Source organism: Scomber scombrus, chromosome 4 (assembly GCF_963691925.1).
Source record: "Scomber scombrus chromosome 4, fScoSco1.1, whole genome shotgun sequence".
NCBI classification, from domain to species: domain Eukaryota; kingdom Metazoa; phylum Chordata; class Actinopteri; order Scombriformes; family Scombridae; genus Scomber; species Scomber scombrus.
Window position 1 is genome coordinate 5358625 of NC_084973.1, and position 13091 is coordinate 5371715.

General features: G+C 39.2%; 1 protein-coding gene across 1 annotated transcript in view; it reads left to right on the top strand.

Moving 5' to 3' along the window:
• The first annotated feature begins 12133 nt into the window (after positions 1 to 12133).
• whrnb (whirlin b) overlaps positions 12134 to 13091 on the top strand; it is a 93190-nt gene continuing 92232 nt past the window's right edge. The window contains exon 1 of the mRNA XM_062417134.1: positions 12134 to 12844. Within this exon, the coding sequence (XP_062273118.1) occupies positions 12134 to 12844 (711 nt within the window). The remainder of the gene's footprint in view (positions 12845 to 13091) is intronic.

Genomic DNA, 13091 nt, shown 5'->3' on the forward strand with positions numbered 1-13091 from the left:
ACTATGTCAGAAATTTGAGACATATGGAGAAGTTATGATTGTAGACAAAAACTGTGCATTATTTAACCTTTAAATTACCCTCATGTCTGCTTATAACCAAATCTTTGTCTGCTATGTATTAACTGTTTGCCTGCTGTTTATAATGATAAATTAGGGCTGTTAAAGTGTTCAGATATATTTTCTGGAAGGATTACTGAAGCTGTGTATTGAAGCTATATGTCTTCAAATAATTAAAGTCCCCCTTTACTCGAAAATGCGTTTTTCTTATTTCTGTGATATTTGAGTTTCACTGTGCAGTATGATGTATGTGCAGAGTTTGACACTGGAAGGCTGTTTGTATATCATTTGCTAGAAGTGGGAAATGTCTCACTTTGACATTCTAAGCTGAAGGCATGATTTATGACATCACAACTAGTTTGGAGCCAATCGTGGTTCGGTATGCAAATTAGTGTGATGTGGTAATCCATTGCATAAACAGTGAGAATGGACTTTTCAGTGAAGTATGAGACATCCTGTGTCCAGCAGTTAAACTTTTGATATTAACAATATTTTAATATTTGTACATTCTGGATTTTTCAATGTAGGTGTAATATTTTAATGAGGTCATTATAATTATTTGTAGAAAAACTTACACAGATACACATCATTATTCCAAGGAGAGTATTTTTCCTTTTTTTTTAAAAGAAAAAGAAAAGAGGATCCTTAAATAACATTCTTAAAATAAAAATATTCACCAGTGATATAGGAGCAGTAAATAAAAAGTGTCCCACATACTCTAGCTATATCATGTGTTTCTTAAAAGTGATGATTTTATACAGTATCATTTGTATTTTACCTGATGAATTTCTCAGGGCAGAAACATTGTTAGTCAATGTTGATTAAAAAAAAAAAAATGTTCTCTTGTTATCATAAATATTAAATGACATCTTCTGTACATTCTAACTCCACAAATGATGCTGTAAATACTGTCAGGAATACCAAATCTTTTATATATTTGTTGGACTAAAAGTAGATCATAGTGCAGTCATATGTTCCATCACATAGACATCTGATTTTTGTAGGAGGGTTAGGCTTCATCCAGTTAATAGTAATCATGTTTCTGATGGTTGATTGGTTCACAGGTTCAGGAGGGTGCCTCATGCTCCTCCTGATGCCCATATAAGTGGAATCCGTGTTTTTATTTTACCCAGCATGCACCGGAAATGTTCAAGATGGCGCTGCCCAGAACCGTAACTATTGGCCTCCGAGCAGCACTCCACAAACCAATGGGTGACGTCACAGATGTTACGTCCATTTCTTATATATAGTCTATGTTTTAAACACACAGATATATATTTTTTAAGTAGTTAATTGTATTCATACATTCCTGCTAGATTGCAAAATTTCCAAATTCCTAGAAGAATTACTGAGGATATGAGCTCAGTGGTAGCTACAGCTCTCACTGAAAGAGTTAAGATCAAAGATAAGAACACTTTCAAGAGTAACCACTAATTACTCAAATGATGATCAGCTGTGTACAGTCAAAGTGTTAATGATAAATCAAATGTAGCAAGACTTATGAAAGAGCTGTAGAGAATATAGTGCATCTGTACATCTGCACAGAGCAGGTGGTCCTCATGGTGAGGCGGGCAGCAGTGAGGGGAAACCACAGAGATTCCCACAGCATCTCTGAAGTTACGGTCTTGTGAGATTGAGCTGGGACACACTGTGCTCACAGGAACAGTAGGCCAGGAACGTCATTACTTCACAGCTTCATAAAAGAGAGTTAAAAAAAAAACAACAGTTATTCAAAGACACTCACCAAGGCTTTGTTACAGCTTACCAGAATGCATGAAGGAGAATCTGAGATGTCTGAATGGAGGGTGGCTCTATGGTATCATGAGATACAGTAGTCCTGTTCCTATTGAGGAAGTTCCGGGTAAAATGTAGGACCTGGATAGAACCTACCAGACTCTGGAGGTGACGTAACTATTCTGCAACAGTTTCTATCGTTGCGTAATCATTGTGCAACAGCTTTGACCGTGGCGTTACCGAAGTGACGCGAGTATACCCAATCAGCACCGAGTCAACCTCAACCCAGGGATTTTTCGGGGCTGAGATTGTCCTTCAGGGATGGTTCCTGCTATGGAGACAAGCACCAACAGACACGGTAAAAATTACCTCAAAGTTCCTGCAGTGGAAACGGACCTAATCTGAGTTTGGGTTATGCCCTTGGTCTGAATGTATTCATGTGGCAGGAAGGTATGTATTTTATGCTGTTGCTGGAAAGGAGACTTTTGATTTAATCTTTCATTTGGGGGAAGATGATGTCCGGAAACATATTTTGTGGAACCAGTTACTCCAGGCTTTAACATGTCCCTTTAATAAACTGTGAAAGACAACTGACGCCATGTCTGTGTCTTTCTAAAGTTTATGGCATGGTCACGATGGTGGACGCAGCTTTCCTGAGATGGCGTCATGTTGACTGTGTCGTCATACAGCAGGATGCCTCTCTGTAGCCTGGAAGGCTCAAGAAGATCAAATGGAAAAGATGAATGAAGTGAATGAAGCGTGGTCAAATCCTGCACTCCCTCCATATTAAAGTGCACGAGACATTATTAAAGCTGGATCAGGCAGCTATATCGTTAACCTGCAGTTATTATGGCTCTAAAATAAGAACCAAAAACCAATAATGTCCAGACAGGGGCAATTCATTAAACTCAGAGCTGTGGAAATGGGAGAACCTCCAAACCTGTTCTATCCATTACATATCTGAAAATATAGTGAAGTAATAACCAGTTTATTCAGTGTTATGAATTACATAAAGAACAAAATCTGTAGAATGTCCCTGAAGTGTCTCATCTATGTTTCCACACCCATTTCACTTCTTTAGCATCATTTTCACATATTGATAGCTATCATATAGTATTAATATATTTAGAATAGAATAGCACTTTATTGTCTACCATGGTTGAGAACTGTCTTTGGTTCACCAATAACAGACATACAGTATATAGAAATGACATAAGATCCATAGAATCCATAAACTCCATAAAATCATTCTTAAAATACATCAAATACACAAATACATATACATATGTAAAGTATAAAATATAAGTTCATGTCTGTTCCTGTGTGTGTATTGCATATGTGTCAAACATTGTAAGAATAATTATTAACATTTACACGAGCCAAATATCACCCTTACAAAGTTAGTGATACTTTTATACTAGGGGGTGAGGTTGCAGACTGCAACCAATTTACAAACTGCAACTAACAGTTGTGTAGGAAAACCTACAGTGGCCACCAAACTTGGGAAAAAAGCAAAAGGCCCTCTCTGGAGCCAGTTTTTGGTTTGGCCATTCTAGGCTACTGTAGAAACATGGTGGTGCAACATGAAAGTGGACCTGCTCCCTATATATATATAAAAGTGTCATTTTAGGTAACTGAAATATAATGATTCTTACTTTCAGGTGATTATACACTCATGAAAACATAGTTATGAATATTATATTATAAATCAAATTGTAAATGTCTTTATTTACTTTCCACCACTGCCTGTACACTACTAACAAATAGCTGGGAAGTTGGAGATTAATCATCATCATTGTTAATCTCTATTTTCACCACACTCATTACAATGTAAAATTTGTGATTTTAAATGTTTCTCCTCCTCATTATGTTTTCAGAAACCTGCCTATTTATTTTTATTTAGGCTTAGTATGGATGGAGAGAAAAAAACATCCATCCATCCATCCATCCATCCTTGGACATGTTTTTTTTACATTGAATTCCTGGCTATGTTTACTTGACCTTTGCTCTCTTGTATGATGCTAAAGGCAAAATCGCTTCCTTAGAATAATGTATACTGAGTCACCTCCTAACTGTGTGTCTGTGTGTTGGACTAAAGGTAGCAGTCTGTATATTAAACACAGTTGGACAGGGGAACTTGACTCCCTCAGAGACGTGGGAAGTTCACCAGCTCGGACATTAATTGCCAGCGGAGGAAATGTTAGGTGCTTTTAGTTGTCGTCACAAATGGCGGATATAAAAAAAACAAAAAAAAAAAAACGGGTAGGTGGGGGCACAGGAGCTGCTGAGAGCTGCAGTCAAATGGCTTATGAAACAGAGGCCTCTAATTACCACACTGCTCTCCCAGCGCACAGAATCAACGCCCACCTTCCCTTGCCACAGCTGCTGGCAGCGAGGATGAATACGGAGAGAGATTTCTATTAGTTTACATACAGAGTGAGAACAGTCAGACAACAAATCACTGTTCTCTGTACAGAGTGGCAACAACTGCTTTCTTCGCTTTGCTTGGATAATACAGCTGTGTGAGGATGTAGGAGGTATTGCAATTACCGCAAATCCTCAATAAAATGTCAACTGAAAAGTAGACGTTACAGATAAACTTTGTGAACAATTTGGTTAAAGTTAAAACTGACTTTCCCCAGCAAATGCAATATTTCAGAAAACAAGACTAACACTGCACATATACTACTCTACATACTCAATATGTGTACTTTCATTCGACATACTTTCATATGAATAACCAGCACCATGGATCTTTTCAGACACACATACTCAGACTGTTATTACTGCGTCACTTCCCGAGAGCCACAGTCGGAGCGAGACGTGTAACTATGGTAACTTCACCTCTACCCGGCATCTGCCATACCTGACAGCGAGCATGATGAACCTCTTGACTTTTTGATTTGTCTTCCTGTCTGTAGGAGCACTTCAGCACGACAGGCGAACCACCTCTGTATGTCGCAGGCATCTTCGTCACCAGATCATCATTAACTTATATATGCTATACTGACTTAATGTATGTTTATAGCAAATGTAATGTTCACCATGTTCACCATCTTAGTTGAGGGTCTTAAATTGCTTATAATTGCTATTAGAGCTATACACAACTGAGGCTGAATGTCATTAGTTCTGTAAATATATGTTTATACTATTATAGAATACTATATAGTATATAAGTATTGGAGAAAATTAACCCTTATCCACTGTCCGGGACAGATTTGACCCTTTTTGACATTTGACAGCTGTAAAAACACATCAAATGTCTTTTGGGCCTGAAATTTGACGAGTAGCCCAAAATACACAAAAATATTTTAAAACGTTATACTTTTGTATAGATGCTACAAATGTTTGTCCATTGAGGCTGTTCTGGGTCAAATTATCTCCGTATCTATTGACATGTGTTTTAGTTAAATGAATAGTTCATAGTTTTAATAAGATAGTAGTTATGAGGATTTCTTTTTATGATGTAGCAGTGAAGACTGATGGCTCTAATGGTTATACAATAAACCAACCTTCTGCCTAAGTGGACCCTTTAATGTCACCTGACAATTTACAAGAGTCATAATTCATACTAGATCACTTATGTCACCTTGAAACTGAATCTTTCATTATTCTTGGAGGGACACACTTACTTTTTAAAACCAACTAATACACTATGGATGCCGTAGAGGAAAGTCTGATTGACAGTTTACGCATTAATCTTCATTAGTATGATTCATGTGGTCATTCAGGACAGCTGTAAACACTTTTGTCTTTATATGTGGTCAGACAAACAAATGGTAAAACCTCTTTCATTACTGAGACCTTTATTCAAATCCACTAGAGATTTTGGAATGAATTAGAAGTTGTATTTGCATTCATCACTCACATCCCTCTGGCCACTGTAGATTCCAATTCTAAAGGTGGATAAAAAAGTAAAGAACATCCACCACCTTGAACTTCATCTAACCCCGGGTAATAAATGTCCACATTAAGAGAGTTGGATCAAACTGAGCCATGTTAAAGTACTGGGTTTAGTTCCTCCTGAATAAATGAAGTGGAGTGCGTGAGTGAGGTTTTATCTTGAGACAACATTAATCCACTCCCTCTCTGACTTAAAACCCTCCTGACTCACAAGCAGAGCTATTAGTTGGTCTTCGTTATCTAACAGTACACATGACTCGACCCAAGATACAAAGATTGAGAAAGCGATCTCTGGGAAACATGGCGCCGTCTCCCTGGAGAGAGATGGAAAGTTCAGTGAAAATTGTTTTATAAAGGAGAAACAATTACTGCTGAGCATAAATCAATAGTGTGTTGTTTGCAAACCTCTGGTACAGTTGTGCTGATACCGTGTGTAGATGGTAATCTTACAAGCTGCAAACTCATTAGAAGTGCACCTGCATTGTAGATCCTGATAAAAGAAAAGCATTTAGAGCAAATGGACACACTGCACACTTGTTTTTTTAAAGCAGCACCAATCGATATTTTTGTATGAGCATGGAATCAAAATACAATATGTGAAAGGTGTTGGTAAGAGTGACAAATCAAAATAATTATATCCCAGTCAGCAGTTCCCATCAAACTAACCCTAACCCTTTCCATCAGAGATTGGTGGAGACCAAACCTGAGCTACAAGGAGAGTGAATATTGGAAATTCATCATGATGCCAAACATCGGAAATGTCTACCTCTGCTGTGTCTCGCATGGTTGTGTTGGTGCTGTGTTGCTGCAGCTGTCAGCCCTGTCTTTCTTCACAGAGTTTGACTTTGATCATGGCCATCAATAATTTGAATGTTTCAGATCATTTCATTATGAATTTCTTCTGTGCTGTTAATCTTGAGACTCTTCTACACTTTCCAAATGTTATCAGACTGAATGGATGGTATTCTGATGTGTGATGCTCAAAACAATGTATCCACTGTTTTAAGGCAGCAGCAGTAGGTTACAGCCAGTGCTGCGCAGCCATCGGGCATGGGACCAATCCCTGTGGGTCTGTGGTCCATCAGAAAAATATGTTTTTGGTCTGGTGGACTGTCAAACATGTCTGTTTTTACCAGCCGTCTCTGTGTGACTGTCATTCAGGGTTTCAGACAAGTACTGCATTGGAAGCATACAGATACATTAAATATACTAAAGCCCAGTTGATTGATGCTCAGGGGACACACTTTTAAGAAATTACCCGCTGGCAACAATTGCTAGAATAGAAGCTATGTGAGCAATATGGATAAACTCTTCTAACGTGATATATGTGATTTTATATTGCAATATCATACAGTACAATAAGAGATTGACTGCACCACTTAGTATGCTGTAAAACAAATCTGTACTGGAGTGCTTTTTCGGTTTTGTGTTACCTTGATAATGTGAGACAGTAAATATGAATGCATGACTATTGAAGATGAGGAAATCCAGTTAATCCAATAGAAGCATGAGACAGCTCTGATTCTCAACATTTCCCACAATGGCTGAAAACAACCAGAGACATTACAGAGAGAGCTAGCTCAGTATAAACCATATGGAAGCTAATTCATATGCAAACTTTAGTGATGTTATATATCTCGACCTCACCAGCACTGTCACCAACTCTTACAATATGTGTTTTTTTTAACTCCTTTTAAGGCACCAAATATCTCCCTCTCTTTCTTATGAGCCATGAAATACAAACTTTAAGATCTGTTTACATCAGAAATGGCTGCAGTCATGTAACAGATGTGATAAATCTGGAACATAATGCATTAACTGACACCACAGGACAGAGCCATGATGTGATTGGCTCCACTTTCAGACCAAAGAATCAGCTACTAATATGAACTGAGTTAAAAACAAGTTATTTATATCGCAATTTGAGAATCAGAGTCAGAATGCTGTGGTTGTATTACATATTTTGTCTGTATTTTTTCATGCGCTTATTTACTTCTTCAGTGTTGGACCTCATTTATGTTCTTGTCTCTGAATGGGAGTAAATGTGCATCCAGGTACCAACATCTGCTGGAAAGACTGGAACCAGTAGAGTGATGGACACACTATCACATGTAATGTAATGTGTCCACATACTTTTAGCTATGTAATAGCTGTTTATGCATTATTATTATTTGTACAGTTGTAATGTGTCCAGCTGTCTGGTGTTAGTTTTGTATTGTTATGTACCGTATATACAGTATATCTATATTACATGTTGATCATAACAATCATGTGTGTGTGTGTGTGTGTGTGTGTGTGTGTGTGTGTGTGTGTGTGTGTGTGTGTGTGTGTGTGTGTGTGTGTGTGTGTGTGTGTGTGTCTGTGTGTGTGGGTGAAGAAGAGAGAAAAAAAGGGAGAGAGAGGAAGTGAAAAACCAGAAGAGACACACAGAGAGCCAACACAACTATGACCACCCTCTGTAATTTAATAGGCTTTAATATACCTTCACTCACTGCTGACAGTGTAACAACTTAAACTGTAATGCATGCATACTTTAACAATAATAATACACTCCCACTGCTCCTTTAATATGCAAAAACAGGACGGTGCAGATCTGTGTGAGGGAAGACATCCAATGCTCAAACCAGTGATGTCAGCTCACCACTGCGTGCCAAAATTGGTTTGAAATATTGTGCAGACCTTCATGGTCCTCAGAGGATGATTTGATCTGACGTTGGTGAACCCTTGGCTTTTCCTCTAGCGCCACCTGCAGGTCCACAGTTTGACATAGACAATCATTTTGGAGGGTATTAAGGGCCGGAACTAAATATATTCATACGTAATTATATAATTTAACACTTAATTGTGATCATAAATAAATAAATGACAGATTAAATTAGATATTAAATATATAAGTGTTACATTTATTTGTGTATTTATCAATCTATTGATTTATTTATTTATGGACTGGTACAGTTAGGCTGATTTCACACATGCAGAATGTGAGCTGCCTCTTCACCACGCTGTTGTTTTGTTCTGATGCCTGAATGGAATTCTTTGATATTGTAAACAGCAGATGGACATCTACTCAGCTCAGTGTTGTAATAGTAGAATCTTTAATGGCCTGGCTGTGTGATCGCTTCATTTCTAGAATGTAAAAAAAACAACAACATTTGGATTAAAATGGAATATTTTAAATCACATTTTATATAGCAATTGAAAATGTATTATGAACTGGATAGCTTTTTATTTTACAAAATCTATTCATTTATTTAAACTTTAACAACCACATCAAATCAGTCAGTGGTGGATTCTGATAGGGGCGACATGGGCAGCCACCCAGGGCAGCATTTTACCGGGGGCGGCACAGGGTGTACACGTCAGAAAAAAATCTAATTAAAAAAAATCAAGTGCACCCAATGTTGTATGGCAGCCTAATGATGGAAAAAGTAAAATTAGTCATACTAAAAATAAATAAACCACAATTTATATTTTTGATTTTTAGGATTATATTTGTAGGATTTGTACAATTTACCATGTTTTTATTACCTATATGCTATAATTTATGACAATTTGATTCTTTATTTTATTTATATTTATATAGTACTAGAGCTGCCACGGAAATCAGTAACAAAACCTACATAATACAACTATAAAAACATTCTAGAAATTCATGTCCAGGCATGATGTAGAGAAACTTATTGTGATGGTCTCTTCTCAAATCCCCTGGTGAAAAGTCTCAGGTGTCTTCTGCTCATTCAGAATGCTGCAGCTGGTTTCCTAAAAAAGACAGATAACTGAACTCAGAGTCTAACCACTGGCACTGATGTGTCCTAAGAAAGGGTTTAAAAAAAAAGGGTGAAAAAGCGGAAACAGCACACACACACAGTTAGTACATAGTAGCACATAACATAGAGGAGAATTTAGCAGCTAAAGAGACATATGTTTCTCAGACGTTGGTGGAGATCAAACCAGAGCTAAAAGTAGAATGAATATTGGACTTAGATTCATCAGGTGAACACATATTTGGTGTGTAAACAGACAGCGGTCTTCTTATTATCTCACAACTTCAACTTAACCAAGTGATACAGTTCACAACTTGTTTTGCTGCCTCAAATGCTCAAAAATCAGTGAATGCAGCAGTCAAGTGTTCATATGAACAGTGAACAAGGTTTTCCATTCTGTAATCATTCCTCCTGTTCATACTGACTATTAAAAGATCTCCTTCAAATGTGCTTTCAATGAAAGTGATGGAGGACAAATTCCACAGTGTGTCCACACAGTCATTTAAAAGTAGATGTGAAGCTTCTATTCAGCTTCAGCAGTCTTAGTTAGTCATATCCAGTGATATCTGACACATTTACAGTCTTTTTAGCATCAAATTCCCTCTTAGTGTTTCCCTGTTGAGCTGTGGTGGAAGTATAGTAACAAAAAGAGGAACTTTGGTACTAAAAACACTGTAACGTTGAAACATAGCAGATGAAGATTTGACTCATTTGGACGCTGAAGCTTCATATTAGCTTCACATCAACTTTTAAATCCATGTTTACACAGAAGGAAGACTGTGGATTTAGTCCTCCATCACTTCCACTGTAAGTGCATTATGAAGGGACCTTCTAAGTATGAACAGGAGGAATAATAACAGCAAGAAAAAAGCATGTGTCAATGTTCATTCGGGCTCCTGACTGTAGTTTTACGACACGTTTGAAAAATGCACTCTTTATCCAAGCTGCACTTAAACCTACATCTGTCCCTAACTAGTATTTATTTCTCTTTTTTCCCTCTTTAATTTCTTTCCTCCTTAATGTTTTAAAGCATTATAAATACCTTTGAATTGCATTAGTCTGTAATATATGCTCTAGAAATACACAAGTAAACACATGATCATAATTAATTTACATTACACTCATCTTAAATTGTATAATATTGTGTAATACTAATATTGTGTTATGCAAGAAATATTATGTCAAACTATTTATTCAGCTAACAGTAACAGTTGACTTACTGTACAATGCTTATAAGGTAAAAGACTGCATTAGTACCCCCAGAGGCCCCTGGGCACTTAAGCTCATGTCCCCCAACAACTTATTTTATTCTGATTGGATAACGCTGCTGTTGGATGGAAATCTTGTAACTCTTGTAATTTTTGGACATACTAGTGACCATAATTATCGGAGACATGATGAAAAACACAGTCATTTATGTGATTTTTGTATTTAACATCACTGACCCAACACTCCCTCCGGGTGGACTCAGCTGTGCTGCAGCCTGTCTGGAGGCCCCGTCTCCTCAGCAGCACCCTGGTGTAGCAGGAATGTGTCCAGGGACACTCATTATGCCAATGGACCAGACAGAGGGAGCTCGTTACTGTCATGAGGAAGAAGACAACTCTGGGCTCCTATAAATAGCTGTTTAAAAATAGCCTCAGGCTGTAGTTATGACAAGGAGTCTCAGGGATGTATTTGCTATAATGCAGCTTGATCAGCTTAAAGGATGACAGGCAGACACCCCCTGGATCCAGATAAACCAACCAACACAACTTGCAGATTAACCCATTGCAAATGTAGAATAAATATTATAATACATTACAGTTGCCCTTTGAAGCAGAGATTCACCTGCTTTTTTTCCCCCGGAAAAATTGTTGAACAAATGTTGACTTTTCACTACTTTTCTGGAGTTTCATGTTCCTGCGCTATTCCTGCTTTCACTCAACAATATGTGACATCAGCTAATAGCTTGCCAAAAATAATCATTTAAGAGTAGTGTTGTCAGTTCCTAAGCAACACACACACACACACACACACACACACACACACACACACAAACGCGCGCGCACACACACACACACACACACACACACACACACACACACACACACACACACACACACACACACACACACACACACACACCTGCGTCATTTCCTACACTCAGAGGGTCTGAAAGCATCCAATTCAGCGCTCCCTGCCATTTGCGCACCGAGAAGGCTTCGTGTAGAAACAGAGACTCAGAGTTCATCCAGTAGACAGAATAAACAAAGAGGAGGTCATTATGTTATTAAGATGTACCGACTGACGATTTAATAACAAGGAAAGTCTGCCACGGATTGTAATCTGTCGGATATTAACATTGGACACTCTGAACGCTGCAGCTTGTCCCGGTGAAGGATGCGATAAAGCTCGGATGGATTAAAAGAAAACAGTTAGGAAAAAAAGAACATTTGACTTTATTCACTGCAAGAAGAAAAAAAAAAGATTGAGTGATGATGATGGTTTGTTTCCACATGACACATCTTCAACGTGGTAAGGCGTGCGTATCACCGGTCACCTGTTGAAGTTGTGCGTTGAGCTGCTTTACTTTTTGCAATCAAAACGAGAGGATCGACTTGAGAGGTCGCTTTCAAACCAAATGCTCCGTCCTCCGGTCTGTATGATGCACTGATTCTCCGTTATGTTGTAGGATGAGCGCTGATCTGGAGCGCGTTTCGCTCAACACATCCCTGAATCCTACCGGCCCGGGCGGCCGTGCGCTATCGGCAAACGTCCGGAGGCTCCACAACGCTCTCAACCTGCTGCTTAGTGACCTGGAGAGAGAGCAGTTCATCCACTGCCTCAATGTGTACCACGCCAAGCGCAACGTCTTCGACCTGGTCCAAACTCTCAAAGTGATTCTCAACACTCCCAGTAAACGACAGCTGCTGCCCATGCTGCGTCTGGTCATCCCGCGCTCCGATCAGCTGCTGTTCGACCAGTACACGTCTGAAGGACTCTACCTGAAGACAGATCTTATCCCCAGCAACGGCACCGCGGAGGGCTTTGGAGACGAGGCCGATTCAACTCTGCACAAATATGTCAGCTCCATCCACGAGCAGCCCCTCACCTCGGCTTGTCCGGACACTTTCAGCGGCGCAGAGGAGCAGTCGGTTGCTATGGCGGCTCAGTACTTCGAGAACCCCTTTGGAGAGATGCGTAAAGTCACCCTGACGCGCTCCAGGAGCCACGAGGGTCTGGGTTTCAGCATCCGCGGGGGGTCGGAGCACGGAGTGGGGATCTACGTGTCCCTGGTGGAGCCGGGCTCATCGGCGGAGAGAGAAGGACTGAGGGTCGGGGACCAGATAGTGACCGTGAACGAGCAGATATTTGACAATGTCACTCACATAGAGGCGGTGAAGGTAGGATTTGACACACGTGTGCGCGTGCATGAGTTAGAAATGGATGATAACTGTTCAGGATCATGTCTGTGTGGAGAGAGAGAGAGAGAGAGAGAGAGAGAGAGAGAGAGAGAGAGAGAGAGAGAGAGAGAGAGACTAATGTTATTTGAGACTTATATTTTTGTACATGGCGTGTATGTGCTGAGCTCCACATGTAAACACTATATGCTTGTATGCTTCATGTATGGAGATCAGAAGCAGTGGGCCG